The sequence below is a fragment of the Histomonas meleagridis genome (genome assembly GCF_020186115.1).
Source record: "Histomonas meleagridis strain 2922-C6/04-10x chromosome Unknown contig_56, whole genome shotgun sequence".
NCBI classification, from domain to species: domain Eukaryota; phylum Parabasalia; order Tritrichomonadida; family Dientamoebidae; genus Histomonas; species Histomonas meleagridis.
This window is the reverse complement of record NW_027150899.1, coordinates 1-18,990: the sequence shown is the minus strand read 5'-3', so window position 1 is coordinate 18,990 and position 18,990 is coordinate 1. Positions and strand designations below refer to the sequence as shown.

The 18,990-nt window shown below is 25.4% G+C and overlaps 1 protein-coding gene across 1 annotated transcript; it reads left to right on the top strand.

The window, feature by feature from the left end:
- Positions 1-15,834: 15,834 nt before the first annotated feature.
- Positions 15,835-16,410, top strand: GO595_007685 (homeodomain-containing protein; the record flags this gene model as incomplete). Its single annotated transcript, XM_067921175.1, has 1 exon — positions 15,835-16,410. One exon carries the CDS (start codon positions 15,835-15,837, stop codon positions 16,408-16,410), a length of 576 nt encoding a protein of 191 aa, XP_067772121.1.
- Positions 16,411-18,990: the final 2,580 nt, after the last annotated feature.

Sequence of the window (18,990 nt, the reverse complement as noted above, 5' to 3'; positions counted from 1 at the left end):
ATACGTATAATATATATCCCCTTTTTTATGCCCAAGTAGTCTAATCAATTAGATTACTTCAAACCCTTATAATACTTCGTTACAATATAACGTTTTATGTAATAAAACTCTGTGAATTTATCATAATGCAATAAATTTTCGAGTGATTAAATAAAGTGATGGTAAGTTTTTTGGTAAATTTCCATCACAATAAAGTATAAAGATATGGAAATATTCATGTATTTTGACAGTTTTTCACTATACTCAGTTTAAACTAGATCGTATTCCTACAAATTTCTTCATTAATAATTTGATTCTGATATGGCGAAAGAAATAAAAAATTCAACTTTGAATCAACTATGCTGGGCATAAGCAAAACTATGAAAACGAGTACTATATTCAATGGAAAATCTTATAGAATAAATGTAATCGAAAGCCTAATGAAGAAAAATTTGAATAGAAAAAAATCTAATTTCAATCATCTTTCTGAATTTTGTATATTTTATTTATTATCAAATTATATTAGTGAAACAATCGCGATTGTAAAAATGAAAATTTGATATTAAGAATAATTTTTTATCATGTTGTGTTATTCGATTAATATTTAATTCTTGATTATCATCGAAACGAATGTTGTTATCATATGAAATAAATGAATTGCCATAAATATTTGGAATACAATCACATTCGAAATCATAAACAATAATGGTTATTCTAGGTACTCTCCAACCTAATGGGAAAATTTGAATACCTTCCTCTCGAAAAGTGGAAATGCCTTTCAATTATGCGTGATTTTTTGAATAGCATTGAAAAATTCTCATTCAAAATGTTTTTGTGAGAAAATATTCCTTATCAAATTCGATTTCTATGTTCCACATTTTTTGACATTCAAATTTCTGAGAATTTATAAATTGCCATCGTATTTTTTAAATAATTTTAAATTATTCGATATTTTCAATTTTAATATGACAAATATGCACTGACACGCAACATTCTCAGATATAATATATTTATTGAACTCTATATTTATATTAATATATATCAAATTGGTTTCCCAAAATTCGGTCATAGGTATACTGGGAAGATATAAGAACTAGTCATTAAAAATACATAATATATGCACATAATTGAGAATATTAATTAATATAAATATGAAATAATATTCATGATAAGTCAAGATAAATTTTTTTTTCATTTTTAAAAGTGACATATATCACTTTTGTATGGTTTATTATCGTCGGTGCGCCGATGGTCAACGATATGACCAATTCATGCAAGATAAATGAGCAATAAATAAACATATTTCTTGATCAATTCATTGCAAATAAAGTAAAAATTACCCAAAAATTTCATTAATCATTATTTGAAATAAAAATATATGGGGAGGGGGATGGGGGTAAAAAAAGAATGCTCCTTTTATCTCGACTTCTATTCAATAAAAATTTTTTTTAAATAATATCATATTTAAATATAATATGTGTGCACTAAGATAATATGAACAAAGTTCTTTAACTCCTTTCTGATGATGATAAAAGTTCGTTAGAAATTTTCGTAGTTCCCTAAATCACTTTAAAAAAGTCCGAAAAAATAATGGTCTAATTCTTCCAAAACTTCGTAATTAAATATCTTTTCATCATATATAAAAAAAATAAAATCATATATGAAATATCGAAGAATCTAATTAGAATAAATAATGTATGTATAAGAATTTCAAAGATGATTTGTAAAAAATTCAAAAAAGTGGATTTATCATGCCTATACAAATAAACTCATAAAATGCACTATAGTAACTTGATTTAGCTAGTTACAAAGATCTTTTCTAAATATTGATTATCTAATCCCAAAAATATATTAGGGTAATATAAGACGACACATTAAATAATTTTGGATATTTTTATGTATGCTGTGTATTAAATAAAATATGTTCGAAAGTAAACCCCATATAGAATAACGGTAGTTAGGTATAATGAAATGGTACATCATTCAAATGAATTTTGAGAAATACATATAAAGATTCATAAGAAGGTTTTTATTTATATAATAATGAATGGGAACCATCTGTTCTATTTAAGATATGAAAGTGATGATTATTACATTTATTAACTAATAAAGAACCTATTCATCGTTCAATGTCAATTCTATATAACAATTTACGCTGATAATGCTATTTGATAAAAAATCCTTTTTATATCATAATATATTCATTAAGGCACATATTTATAATGAACAATATTTCTTTGATAATATATCGCCAGAAATTTAATTTTTTTATTAACAAAATAATAAGAGAACAGAGGTCAAAAAATATGATGGTTCATACCGATACACACACAATGCACACTAGTACCACACATATATTAATTATAATATACATTATACATTATTATAAGTTTATAATAGAAAAAAAGCAAATGAACAGGAAAACATATATATTTCATAAGAATATCAAATAACATATGAAAACACATTTGAACACCATAAATAACATAAGAATATGAATATTTACATTCGTAAACATATTGACTATGTAATTTACAATATATTATGAGGCTTGTTTTTATTGTAAGCTTTGCCGAATAATAACCCAATTTTTTTGGGCAAAAAAATAAATTATATATAAATAAAACTATAATATGCTGATGCATTAAATGTTAATATACATATTCTACATAATCAGATAATATTTTAAAAACTTTTTTTCTTACTAACCAGAAATTAGGGTATTTAGATCAATTTATATTTACCCCCCTATTCCTATATCAATAATATATATTTCGATTTTATGAATATATAAATATCTTATTTTATCATAATATAATTGAATTTATATAAAACACCTTAAAGTTAATGTATCGATTTTTTGTATAAGAAATTCTCTTAAATGATTATATTTTCTAATAATTTATGACTATTTACTCAAACAAGTGAAATAACTGCAGTTATAATGTGAAATAAAAGGGTATTTTCATCAAGTAGAGTTGCAAACATAAATTGTTATATAAAATTAACATTGAGTTACGGATGAGAACTTTATTAGCTGACAACATAATTTTATAACTTTCATACTTTAAATATAACATTAGACTTTTATTTGTTATAATATAAATAAAAAACTTCTTTCTAACTTTCATCAATATTTCTCAAAATTCATTTGAATGTTGTATCATTTCATTTCTTCTAACAACAGTTAATTTATATGGGATCAGCTTTCGAACATATTCCATATAGTACAAAGCATACTTGAAAACTTTTAAATATATTTTATGTATTGCCTAATATTTAAATAATATGTTTTTTGTACTTACATATGAATATTTTGGGAAGATCTATGTAAATGACTCAATTAAGTTACTGTCGTCCATTTCATTAGTATACTGGAATAAGTATGATAAATTCACTTTTTTTGCATTTTTTACAAATCATTTTTAAATTTCTTATGCATATATAATTTTCTCTAACTAGATTATTTAATACTACATACATGATTTTATATTCTAAATAAATGAGGATAAGATATTTAATTATAAAATTGACATAAATTCAACCATGATTTTTTCAAACTTTCTCAATGAAATTTTGGTCATCACCAAAATTTCAAACAAATTTTTTTCATTATCAAATAAAAGTTTAAAAACTTTAATTCTAGTTTATTAATACACACATCTTATATAATAAAATAATATTATTCAAAATATTATTTATTCATTTGATGTAGAGATATGTGAGTCAATTAAAATTGACCCTCATATATTTTTTGATATATATTAAAATCCATTCATTCTATATTATGAAATTATATTATTAATTTTTTTTATAAGCTAGATGTCTAGATATCAATAATCATAATTTATTCGATTACAAATATATTTAAACAAATTATTTTTATAAAATTTAATTGGATTTAAATAGAATATATTATATTTGATTTATTGAGCTATTTATGAAATATTATATGAATTAATTGATTTTGCTGATTATAATATTTGATTATTATCGACTTAAATCAATAAATTAATTTTCTTTTTATGTATACGCTTTTATTTATTATTCATATTAATAATAATTCAATATTTTATGCATTATGCGTTTAATATTTATTTGTTATTATGGATTACAATCAGCCTCAACAATTATCTTTCCCGTTTATCGATAATACTCTCTCTTATTTTTGGCTTTTTACGAATGAAGACGCAGCTATTCAATTTGCATTACAGAATGGAGTTATTTATAATCAAATGATGTGTGAAAAATGTAATTTCGATATGCAGATCTACAGAGATTCTTCAAAAGGATTTGGATACAAATGGATATGCCCAAGATGCCACAAATCAAAAAGTATTTTATATGGAAGTATTTTTTACTCGGCAAAAATACCACTTTCTAAGATTTTTTATTTATTATATTGTTGGGTATATAAATATTCATGTAAAGATACTGCAAGAGAAGTAGGAGTGAGCAGAAACACAGTGACTTATTATTTTACTTTATTTAGAAATGCATGTGATGCATATGTTTTATCTTTAGAAGGTCTTGTTGTTGGCGGTCCTGATAAAACTGTTCAAATTGATGAAACTTTAATGTGCCGAAGAAAATATAATGTTGGACGATGTTTAAATCAAGTGTGGATCTTTGGGGGAATTTGTGTGGAAGATAGACAATTCTTTTGTCTTGTTGTACCTGATCGAACAAGAGAAACATTAGAAGAAGAGATTCGTAATCATATATTACCTGAAACAAAAATAATTTCTGATTGCTGGAAAGCGTATGACTTTCTTGATGATGACAATGATTACGAGCATGAAACTGTTAATCATTCATGTAATTTTGTTGATCCTGAAACTAAAGCGCACACTCAAATGATAGAAAGACTTTGGAGGGAACTAAAAAAATTAATAAAAAGATATGAAGGAATCCCAGAAAATAAAGTCAATGAACATATATCAGAGTTCATGTGGAGATGGAATGTTATTCACAATAAGGATCAAATGTTTAGGGCCGCCGTTCAATTAATTGCAGACACAAAGTTTACAAAAGTAATTGATTGCGATGGAGAAGAAGAAGAGTTGGAATAAGTAAAAAATTCATATCTTCGATTGTTATGATCATTTTTTATTTTTAGAAAATTGAGGAAAGAAATATAAATAATATTTTATTATGTTATTTAAATATCGATTCGTGAAAATTTATGTCACAAATTTCGAAATTTCGAAAATTTAATTTTTGAAAAATATGTATATATTATCTTTATTTGATAACATATCTTGTTATATTGTTTAGATTTGGTTTTGTTTAAATTTTTTGTTACAAATTTCGAAATTTTGAAAATTTAATTTTCGAAAAAATATGTATATATTATCTTTATTTGATGACATATTTTATTATATTATTTAAATATTGATTTGTTTAAATTTTTTGTTACAAATTTCGAAATTTCGAAAATTTAATTTTTGGAAAAAATCGTAATTAATCAATCCTATATTGTGGTAAACCTTAATGTATTATATACACTTTAGTCCTATTAATTTTTTTACATTAATTTGATGTCAAAAAAAATCATATCAATTTTTAAAAAATCAAATAAATTCATTAATATAGCTCATTAATAAACTTGACATATGTTAAAAACTTCGATAAAATATTATTATATACATTAAAAATTGGATTTTTTAGGGATAATTAAATTTATAAATTTTTCTAATTTCGGATTTCAATCACATTTCTCATGTTTAGTAATGTATACATATTTCATCACTCGAATTTTGTACAACCAAATATATTGCAATCTTGAAAAAAAAATATAATAATTTTCGGTAAAATGATGTTCATTCAATTATTGAATGATAATTCAATATTTATACAGAAAATTCTGCGTAAAAAGCAGTTAATTCCAAACATTTATTCAAAAAGTGAACATTTTTTTTGAAGAATTAACCATTACACACATTCAGATATGAGCGATAATATTATTATCTCGTAAATTTTTCATTTTTGTATGAAAAAAATAGTGAAATAATTCATTCTATTTTTAAAAAATGTTAGAATATTTTTTGAAATATAAATCTAATGAAATATATAATTTTTAATGACAAAAATTTGATATAATTTTAATTCGATAATAATCTTTGTTCAAATATTACCAAAAAACACGGGGATTCAACTTATTCAAAGTCTCATATGTACATGAATGTATATCTTATAATATTTTCAAAGTTACCAAGAAAATAAGTGTATAAAGTTATTGTCATTATGCTAATTGATTTTATGGGAAATATGAATTTATCGATCATTTTTTGATATGATCACAATTAGTTCATTTTTTAATCATTTTATAATTAATAATCATTAATAAACTGTATATTAATCTTGAAATAGTTCAACATGAGAACATTTTCATTTTAGATCTTAAAAGTCTTCTTTGTAATTATAAATCACTTATATATATATATCCATTGAAATATAACATTATTAAAGATTTTTATAGGTGATTTCACGAACCTTGATCCAAAAAATAATTGTAATTTACAATTTATATAATTGTAGCATAAATATAATTTTCCGAAAAAATCATTTTTAAATATTTTATAGTTTCCTCTCTATAATAATGAATGAAATCTACGCTCTCTTATATATTTTATATCAAATTCATTAAGTACAATTACTTTTATTACATTTCAAGTTACTACTATTTCTTATGCATAATATAAAGAATTTTTTTTTAAGTTAGGTATCATAATAATTCATATAATTATATTAAATTTATACATTTTGTTCATTGATAGATCAAGATAACTTAGAATATTTGAAAAAAATTTCATTATTTAAATCATAAGAGAGAGACTAAATTAAGGTAGAGAAGTCATAATTTATTATAATAAACAAATTAATATAATATACATATTTAAAAATCATATATACTCATATTTATTAATTTAATTCATGCTATGTTATATTTGTTAATGGACATGTATATTAAGTGTTTTTCAATGTTATCCCTATGTTAACTTTTTTTTTCCCCCCAGTTCTTTATGTTATCTCAACTTTATTCATTTTTATTCTATTTTTTGATGATGCTATTTCATGCTTATCAAAAAAATTAATATATTCCATTCTTTTTTTTATCTTGTTAAATTAAGTTTATTTATGCTTATTCATTTTAATTATGTGTTTTCTCCTTGCATGTGGTATGAGTGTTATATGTGTTTATGTGCCGGATGATATATATTAAAGAGAATAGCTAGGAGATTTGCATAATACTTATTATATGATATTTATATTTGAATAATCTTGGAATAATATATTATTTCTCAAGGAAAATTTTAGTATTACCAAAATTGTTTGTAAAAACTAGTCTTTTGCGATTATGGAATCGTAAATGGAGCTTTATAGATATTTATTAACATGTTAACATTATTATAAATGATTAAAGGAATAAAATACACTAATAAAATTATAATTTTATATACAAATGTTATTAAAAAATCTTGTTTTTATGAACACAGCCATATAATAAATGTTGAAATACCTAATTCTCTTTATTACAATAGAATAACTTATTTTATAGAATATTATTACATGAAATTATAATTCCAAAATCAGCGATGTCAATTTCTCCAAAATATTTTTATCTCATATTGTATTATGTTCATATATGTTAAAACCATGCGATTTTTTCGTGTTGTATTTCATTCGAATAATAGTAAGGGATTCTAATTATTCTTTTTATTCACAATAAAGTAAGGACACTTAGTTTGAATAAACTTTATACAGTATTGAATCGAAAATTACTTTAAATGAATTCAAATAATATTGTTATTTCATTTGATTCATATTATCTTGTAGCTTATTCACTCATGATTCTCCATGTTTACTTATGTTAATTCAAATTCATTTGTGTTTGTATATATACCTACTCATGTTCATTAATGAATGCTATAGTTAATTCATGTTTATTTATTATTCTTTATGTTGTTTTTAAACAAAAATCTTGAGAATTGATTTTAAAATGAATAAATCTCAATATTAACTGAATATAAATCAAAATTAATGAAACTTTTAATATATCATATAATTTTAAAAAATGTGATAAAGATATTTTTCAACTATTTAATTTTAAGTGAAAATGATTATCTATCATAAAAAAAATTCGAATATTTTAATATTTAACAATAAGCATTAATTATTATAGATATTTTTTGGTTTACAAATCAAAATTATGAATGTGTACTGATTTATCAACAAAGCAATATTTTTTTGGTGGCGACCGTTTAAAGTAAAAATCTATTTGGTGACATTTTATAAATTTTCAGAAATTTATATGTCAAAAAATGTAGAACATAGAAATCAAATTTGAGAAGGAATATTTTCCCACAAAAATATTTTGGAAGGGAATTTTTCAATGCTATTCAAAAAATCACGCATAATTGAAAGGCATTTCCACTTTTTGAGAGGAAGGTATTCAAATTTTCCCTTTTGCTTGGAGAGTACCTTATTCTATAAGTAATATATTTTGTTATTGTATCACTATCTGCATAAAAAATAATACCATTAACACTATATATATAATTATGATTCCAATCACCTTGTTTAATTTTACTTAAAATTTCGTTCTCTGAAAGGAACCACTCTGATTAAATATTTTACTTTTTAATCTATTATTCAAACAATCACATAATAATTAGTAAAAGGTCTTCCTGTTTATACTATTTCATCGATTGGAAAATCAACATTTTGTTCAGAAATATAACGAATTAAGGTTCGAATATATAACTTAACTAAAAATATATTATTCGATTTCATACAAACACTTTTTAATTTGATGACATCTCCGAATTTTATTGATTCATCTGCAGCAATTATTGCAAAAATAATGACAAGATAATACTCAAAAAAATCATTAGAAATTGTTAATGTAATTCCTTTAGTTAATATTTTAATTATCATATTAGAATTGTTTTTGTCCTAATAGAGGATTTGTGCCTATGGATATATTTACACATGAATATGGCACTATCTGGATAAGATTTGCTGAAACAACAATTATTTTCAGATCCACAAATTGAGCAAACATAATGTTCATGAATATTGAGTATAAATCGATCGGCTGAAAGCCATTGAATAAACTCTTCATTTGATAGAGTAAAATTTTAATAAATATATTCCATAGAGTTAATTTTATGGAGAAAATTTCTCATCATGCTGAATTGCAATTTGAAATAGAATATTTTTACTGTTGTTTTTTTGACTTCGAGTATTGAATAATATCTCAAAAAGCCTTTTTTATGACATATTCAATCTGTTCATGGTACTGTGTTACAACCATGGGAAATTTAAATGGATATTATTCAAAAAGTGGAGACTTCATTCAATCATAATGGAGAATTTGAATAAGGTGTAATTTTTATTCAAAAATTGGCTTTCAATTTGTTTATCGAAAAAATATTTTAATTCAATATTATTTTGAATAATTTACAATTTTGGCAAAGATGCTGAAACAGATATTATTAAATAGCAAGTTATCGACATTGCATACATTGTATAAATTAAAATGAATAAAAAAAGCAATTATTATATATCAAACTAAATCACCATCAAGAATTAAGATATTGTGAAATATTTAATCGTATCTAAATCACAACATAAATTTAATGTTAATGTTACAGTAAAATTCATTTTTGATATGATCAATATTCTGTAAAATATCATATCAATTGCTTCGCATATATTTATTTTGAATTCAAAAATTGTCATGTTCTACATATTAATTTTGTTTTATTGCGTTAAAATTCTATAAAATTTAATTTTTACGACGATCAGACAAATTAAAATAAAAAGAAGAAAATATACAATGTTTTGTGGAGGTTGGATGGAAATAATTAAATCAATTACTCATTGAAATTATGATGTAAACATTGAATTGTAAACTTTTTGAATGCAATTCATCATATAAGCTTTATTTCAGAATAAGTTTGAATTCATCTTTAACTAAACCCCATGTTCACTATGTATTATCTATATCATTAATGAACATGAGTAGGTATATACAGACACATATGAATTTGGATTAACATAACTAAACATTTCTAGTGAATAAGCAATTAAATTAAGTTTAACTTTGAATCCCCCTCATCAAAAAAAAGGGGTATCCAAAGAAATAATGTCCAAAATTGTCAATCAAATTGATTTGACAAAATACTATAATTTACGATTTATGACTGCTATAAGTTTGATGTATTATAAATTTTTAAGAATTTCTGAACTTACAAATTTAAAAAACAATGATATTTCAATTGAAGAAAATGGAATTACTGTAAATATTCGAATTTCAAAAAATGATTCATTTGGAAAAGAATGTATTTGTTATATTCAAAATTCGAATACATTTTATTCTCCTTATATTTTATCAAATAGACTTAAACAATTTCCCAATTTTAAATCAAAAACATATCCATTCGAATATAATATATCCAATTTTAATTCTAAATTAAGAATTCTTCTTGATTTAAGTGGTATCAAAGATACTCAAAATTATTCTTCTCATAGTCTTAGAAGAGGAGGAACTACTGAAGCTGCAAGAGCAGGAATTCAAGATAATGTAATAAAACAACATGGTAGATGGAAATCTACAATTTTTATGTTATACACCTCAATTGAAAGAAAAGAAGCTGGGGAAATCATCACAAATTTAATTTAAGTTAACAATCAATTTTAATTTTTATTTAAAAATATGTTTTTTATTGAGAAATCTTGAGTATAATAAATGATTTAAAATTAACAATTATTCATTGAATTTTTTTCTGAAAAAAAGTGGTATAGAATTATAATTTTATTAGCTTATTTTGATACTTTACTCATTTGTAATAATGTTAACATGTTAACAAATATCTGTTGTGTACGGAAATCCTCAAAAATCATTCAATTCATGAGTAAATCATTCAAGCTAAAATTTTCACTCTATCGTACTAGCGACCGTTAGAGGCTGAAGGAAGACCATTGTTGAAGCAGCAAATGCAGATTTAATTTAATTTGGCAATCCAGAGCTGAATCTCATAAATACAATGAATAATATTTTTTATCTATTACAGTCCGTTGCAATTGATTCTCGAAGGTCAGCAAAACAAAATATTCGAAATTGAGAAGTTCACTAACCGTCTACGAAACCGATTACCCTAAATGCAAAAGTAAAATTATTGATTTCAATACAAAGTATCGAAAAAGTGACGCGTGCAAAACGAAATACTCCTGAGACATAAGTAAATACCCAAAATTGAAAGGTTTACAAACAGGCAGAAAAACAGGGTATCCCGCTGACAAAACTAAATATCCATTTTTGAAAAGTTTACAACACAAAATAAGGACATATGGATTTTGATGAATAAATAAATTGTTTTTTGATTATTTATCTAAAGTTTGTAGGAATATGACTCAATTTAAACTGAGTATTGTGAAACAGTCATCAATTGAAATATTTTCACTTCTTTCTGCTTTATTTGTGATGATAATATTTCTCGTCACTTTTTTTAATCATTAAAAAATTCATCGCATGAATTATGCATTATATATAATTTAAATATATATTTACAGAATTTTACACTTGTGTAATGTACATCAAACGTTATATTATACATATTTTATAATTTATTTGAGGGTGTGAAGTAGTCTTATTGATTGAGCTACTTGGGCGGGAAATTGGGGACGTTATTCGTCCCCTATTTGGCCATCTTTGGTTCGAGTCACGGCGTTTTTGTTTTTTGTTCTTTCAACAGAATAAAGTGAAGTGATGAATAAATTTTTGATTGATTTGGGGAGTTTTTCAATAATTAAATTAAAAATTTCAAAGAAATCTTGCTGACTATTTGAATTAATCGAAAACTCTTCTGACATTGTGTTAATAAAATCGGATAATTCAGTTGAATAATCTTTTTCATTGTTCAATGTTTCAAATAATATTTTGAATTTTATTGAAAATGTAGAACAAAAATCTGATGCAGGTATTTTTTTGATAGTTTCTGAAATTGGAGGACAATGTAATATCATCTGTTAAAAACAATTATGATAACATGTGATTCCAAAATCAATAATACCATTAGGAACATTTTCCAAATTATCATTTAGTCCCCAAGTCGATCCTGCAGACGAATTCATTTGTGACATAAAAATTTCAGATAAAATAAAAATACATTAATATTTATTCACACATATTGGATATTTATTTTTTTTGCAAGCTACTTTGTTATGCACGCGTTACTTTTTTGGATATTTACTTTTGCAAGTGGAATATTCAATTTTGCAAACGTCACTTTTTGGCTATTCTGTTTGTCTGGTTAGCTACTTTGTTTTGAGTGAAGGAGATTTACTTTTTCACGCGTCACTTTTTGAGATATTTAGTTTTGCACACTATATAAAATCAATTGCAACGAGCTGTACAAAAGATAATTTTATATAATACAATACAATTTTTAATAAATCAGAATTCTCTCTAGAGAGTTCGTAACAAAATAAATAATATAAAGTGATATTTATGAATTCCTTGAATAAGTGTAATTCAAAATATTTTAGCAAAAGTTAAAAGCATACAGTGATACAAAATATGTGAGAATTTAGTGAAAAAAACTGAAAATTCTTGTGGACCACCCCAGAACCGTTAACGATCGGAATACACATGAAACTTTTATACAAAGGTGTAAAATAGAATACAACAATATCTTACACACAAAAAGTTGGCCGGTTCATTAATCCATTTGTTTCACATTAGACAAAACGAGTATACAACTATACAACAAATTTTTTTATGCAAGAACCGAAAGAGCGATCGGTTGTGATCGTATTTCACTGAAAAAGCCGGGCCCCACTCCAGTGGGTTGGAATGTGATTGAATAGTTTACATCGAAATTTAATGATTTCTGAGAATTTTCGTACAGCTGGTGTACAAACAATCTCAAAAATGTTTTGATTGATTATTTATCCAAACAGACTATTCAATTATTTCACAACGTGGATGAAAATTTGTTCAATTTTCACTTTTTGAGTGGTTTACTCGAAAATTGAATGATTATTGAGAATTTACGTACATAACACATGTAAACAAATATCTTTAAAGCTCCATTTACAATTCCATAATCGCAAAAGACTAGTTTTTACAAACAATTTGTGTAATACTAAAATTTTCCTTGAGAAATATTATATTATTTCAAGATTATTTAAATATAAATATAAAATAATAAGTATTATGCGAATCTCCTGGGTATTATTTATGATATATATCACCTGACACATTAACACATTTAACACTCATACCGCATGCAAGGAGAAAACACATAATTAAAATTAATAAGCATAAATAAACTTAATTTAACAAGATAAAAATAGAATGGAATATATTAATTTTGTTGATAAGCATGAAATAGCATCAGTAAATATAGAATAAAAATGAATATTATATTAATTTGTTTATTATAAATAATAACTTCTACCGTAATTTAGTTTCTCTTTTATAATTCGAATAAAGAATTTTTTTTCAATGTTCTAAGTTATCATGATCTATCAATAAATTTAATATAACTAGATAAATTAGTATTATACCTAATTTAATGAAAATCCTTTTCATTCACAAAATATTATGCATTCGTAATAATAGTACAGAACGTCAATAAAAAGTTCCTCAGTCAAAAAAAAATCCCTGTTTTTTTACGTTTAGAAAACGTTTGAGATACGTTATTTAGAAAAATTAATATTCAAAGTTTTATGAAAACAGGATACAGTACTTGTCCGCTAGATTACGAAACATTATTTAAAAATATTTTTAAATAACTTTCAGTGCTACATCTAGATATGTGATTCGATGACTTAAGCTTATAGATTATCAATCTTGGATTGAGCAAGCAATTGAATTATTATCAATTCTACGTGAAGATTTATATATAAATATTTCAATACAACGTGTTGCACGATATAATTTGATTGATCAATCGAATTTATCGAAACAGATCAGAAATTTAAAAAACAAAAAAGTTACAGGAAGACCTTCGATATTAACCAAGGAACAAGAGTATGAGGTATTGAATTTAATTATTTTCATTGCAGCTAACCATGAGGTGTTATTTAACACCTACACAACTTAGGTGCGAAATTCAAGAAAAATTCAATGTTGTCGTTTAAAGATCATGGTACATAAATTTTATTAATAAGCATAGTGACTAAATCACTACATGCACAGCATACCCACAAGAAGAAGAGAGGCTCACAGATTCCAAAATGACAGCAAAAGTCCATATCGAAAATTTGATTAATTTTGTTCAAGATACACCCACAGAGCTTATAATTAATATTGATGAAGCTTCATCAAGCGATTGGGCGAACAGTAAAACAAAAATAGTAATAGCACCAATTGAATTTAATGGAAAAAGAGTTCAATTTTCGATCAAAAGAGCAAATAAAAAAATTTCAATTTCTGCAGCGATTTCTATGGCAGGTGATGCTCTTTCTCCTCTTATTATATCAAATAGAAAGACTCTTGATGAAGAACTATTCAATTCGAAATATAGAAAAAATCAGGATTATGTCTATTCATATCAGGAAAAAAGTTATGTCACTATAAATATATTTCATGAGTATGTGAAAAATACAATAATCTCATACATACAAAATACTAGAAATGCAATGTATTTAGCTGATTCTCATGCAATTATTTTAATGGATAATTGTTCTTCTAATGTGAGTCAAGAGATACTGCAAACGTTAGGTTCATACAATATTAGAGCAATTACATTTCCTCCACATACAACAAATTTATTTCAGCCTTCAGATTTGGTTACTTTTGGTGTGTTCGAAAAAGAAACAGCATTTTGCAGATCAGCCTATAAAAAAGGAAGTTAAATTGACCTATTTCACATAAATATTTATAGCATGGAGAAAGCTACGATATTATCAAATAATAAAAACGCTTTCCATGGTGCTGGTTTGGAGATTCAGACATCAGTATTTCGAAAATTGCTATTATTCGCAAGGATTATCTCGAAGATATTATTGACAACTCCGATTTAAGTGATAATGAATCACTATTTACCCAAAATAAGTTTGGCTAAATTAAAAGAGATTATTGCAAATAAAAATACAAAAATTGAGTCATCTCAATAAATAGGCAACCAAATTATTATATATAATATATATATGATTATTTTATAATTAATTTCAGTTTTCTTGAAAATAATTTATTGTATGTTTAGATAAATTAATTCTATTTGAAAAAAATTTCTGTCATTAAAAAAGTGAGGAACCTTTTTTTGACAGTCTGTAATTCGAAATGTAATAAAAGTAATTGTACTTAATGAATTCGAAATAATAGATATGAGAGAGCGTAGATTTCATTTATTATTACGGGGGAAATGGTCAAATATTCAAAAATAATTTTACTAAAAAATCATATTCATGCTACAATCATATAAATTGTAAATTACAATTATTTTTAGTATCAAGGTCCGATGAACTCACTCATAAAAATTTTTAGATAATGTTCAATTTAAATGGATTGTTCTAACCCGATTTGGTCTCCAAATAAACGGTCGCTGATGTAAAACAATCCAAAAGCTGTTGGTTCTATCTAATAACTATACATAAAAACTGTCATAAAAGTGCATAATTTCTAGAATTTTGATTTACCAAGGTAATAAAAATATTATTTATGAATTTTCTGTATCAATTTAATATTGTAATACTTTATTAATATTATTTAATTTTGAATTCTATACTCACTTTTTTTGAATAAAGAGAGGTTCTTATAAGCAACAAATCTATACATTCGAACAAATATTAGAATCTGAACGAAGAATAAAAGAACACAAGCAAACAATCAAAGGGCTGATGAAGGAAGAAAAAATAGGAATCAAGCGCCTTAAAAAAGAATTTGCTCTTGCTCAAGTTCCATCTCCAGAGATCCAACGGGGAAGAAAGCCATCAGAGATCACACAGGATGAAATAGATGCAGTCATTGAGTATCGAAAAAAGTTCGTTGTGGGCTATCAAAAATGCGCTTTTGCATTGATGAAGAAGAATATTGCAACGATATCAGCTCGAAAGTGTGCCTCGATATATGAATCGGAGGGTCTTTTTCTATATGAGCATGAATATATAGAAAAGGATGAAGAAAGAATTAGATATGTTGCAAAAATGGTGGGCCAAATTTGGCACACAGATTTGCATGAAATCGATGATCTCATCATTAAGCAAGAAAATGGGAGCCAAGTACGAAGCAAACAGTACATTGTTGCATTTCTTGATGATAGATCTTGCTTTATCATTCATGCAACCATTGTGTTAAACAAAGAAAGCTCAACAATTGCTCAACAATCAGAGATTGCACTCACAAAGGCCTCAGCTCCTGCTCGGATTGTTATCGACAATGGAGGGGAGTTTGTTGGTAAACCACGGTCTCCATGAGATGACAGGAAAGTGGATGACACCATCAGACATGTGGCTTAGTGAACCTCATTGGTCACCTGGATGCCCTGACGAAGTCGAATTCGTCAAAAAAATATCTGCTAAATAAAAATTTAGCATTCTTTTTTCTGACTAAGGTGTTTACACTCTTTACCAAGCTTTGTTTGGCAAAGCTTGGTGATCGATGGAGATAATCGATCGACTGATCGATTGATCAACATCAACCGACCCACCTGTTTTGTATTCTGTTGCAGTTGAATTTGCGTTATCACCAGTATGACACACACACACACAGCGCTATGTGAGCTTCGTGCTACGCACTCGCTCCCACCCGCGCTACATAAACTAAAGGATGAACGGTGTAAACGCGATTGATTTTCATAAATCGGTTGGTTTTGATTGAAAGTAATTAAATATATTTAAATTCATGATGACATTTATTTTTTAAATGTGTGATGCATGAATCCGGCTGAGTTGTTGTTAATCCTATGTAGATTTTAGTGTTTTGTTGTTAAAATTTAATACTACTACCTACCAACCTAACCTAACTTAACTTAACCTACCATTAAAAATTCGAGAAAGCCTTTTCGTAAAAGTCCATATATTTTTGAGGTTGAATTCTAACTTGATGATATGACGTGAATTTTACATGTTTACTGGAGCTGCTAACTATAAGTTCACGGAAAAGTTGCTGTTAATTCTATGTCGAAAGTTGTGTTTTGATGTTAATCCTATGTGGAAAGTTGTGTGTTGTTGTTAAAATATTTCTACTGCTACTTAACAACCTAACCTAACTTAACTTAACCTACCATTAAAAATTCGAGAAAGCCTTTTCGTAAAAGTCCATATATTTTTGAGGTTGAATTCTAACTTGATGATATGACGTGAATTTTACATGTTTACTGCTGCTGATGATGATTAATTGACGGAAAAGGCTTATTTTTATGTTGAATGTTGTGTTTTGATGTTAATCCTATGTGGAAAGTTGTGTGTTGTTGTTAAAATATTTCTACTGCTACTTAACAACCTAACCTAACTTAACTTAACCTACCATTAAAAATTCGAGAAAGCCTTTTCGTAAAAGAGTTCAGAAAACGCTTGTTTGCTCAGAAAAAAATAAAGTTAGTTTTTTTTAAATTTAATTTTTTTATTTGTATATAAATGTGTGATAAGTTAGTTCCACTTACTGCAACAACAACTCTTGAAAATTACGTTTACGTTTACGGCAAAAGTTTAATGAAATGTACTATTAATGATTGTCCGATTGAGGTTTTCAAACCACAATCAAATTATTATAATTCTCTTTTATGGAACATAGAGCATTTCAGAAAGCGTCATTAAACACAGTGAAGAGAAATTAAAACTATTCGACAAAGAAGCAATTGAAACTTACGTTAATGAAAACTTTGATGAACAATACGATACTTTAGATCATAAAATCGAAAAGAAATTAAAACAATACGACGCTATTATCGGAAAATATGAATTAGATAAAGATGATTTAGAAGATATTGAAAATTTAAAGAACATGCAAAAGAACCTTCCCGAAATAATTGAAGATAGATTAATAAATAAATATTATCGTGAGAATCACATATACAAAGAAATGGAACAAGAACTCCAAGAGCAAATAGTAGTTTACGATCGATTAGCTCACCAACAAAAATTTACATTAGTTGAATGGAAAGAAAAATGTTTACAGAGAGAGCAAGAAGAAGAAAGAAAAAGATTGATTGAGTTTTTGTCGATTCCTCATTCAAACAAAGATGTTATAAGAAATCTTAATGAATTTGTTCATGAATTTGTCAATAAGAATTATACGGAATTGTTGGATGAATACTATGACATGTATAAAAAATGCTTTTGATGAAATCAGCCGAAACAAATACGAAAAAACTATACGAAATGTATTTGACACTAAGTCATCACAAAAAGTAATTAAAGCGTTTACCGAACACAATCAAACTTTAATTAATAGATTACAATTTCTAATCGCAAAAATACAATTTAATGAAACAGAAGAGTATTTAACAATTGAACAGTATTTAAAGAAATCATTTGAAAAATTCATTTGCGATCATTTTATGACCATATATAATTTTATGAAAAACTCCATCGGTTCAATAGCTAAAAGTTCAATAACATTTGAAAATTCAACTGCAATAAAAGTTTATGCTCAGTCAATCGTAAGAGATATAAATCAAATTTTAATTAGAGACTTACCGGAAGTATTAGAAAGTAGATTTTCCGATTATATTCAAACGTTAATGGAGAATTTAGGGAATTAATACAGAAGAGAAACAAGAAGTAAAAACAAAAGTTCAGAGTATTGAATTAAGTTTTGATTCATTTCTTGCTTCAGTTCCTGACGGAGAATTAGAGATTGGTGAATTGTGTGATATGTATAATAATTACTTCGGAACAGATTTAACAACAAGAAGCTTTTCATTATTGAAAGTCGTTAAAGAACACTTTAATAAAAGATCAACCGTTAGAAACAAGAAGAAAATCACATACTATGCAAAATGCTGAATTTCATAAAAGGCTTTCTCGAATTTTTTTTGTTAGGTTAAGTTAAGT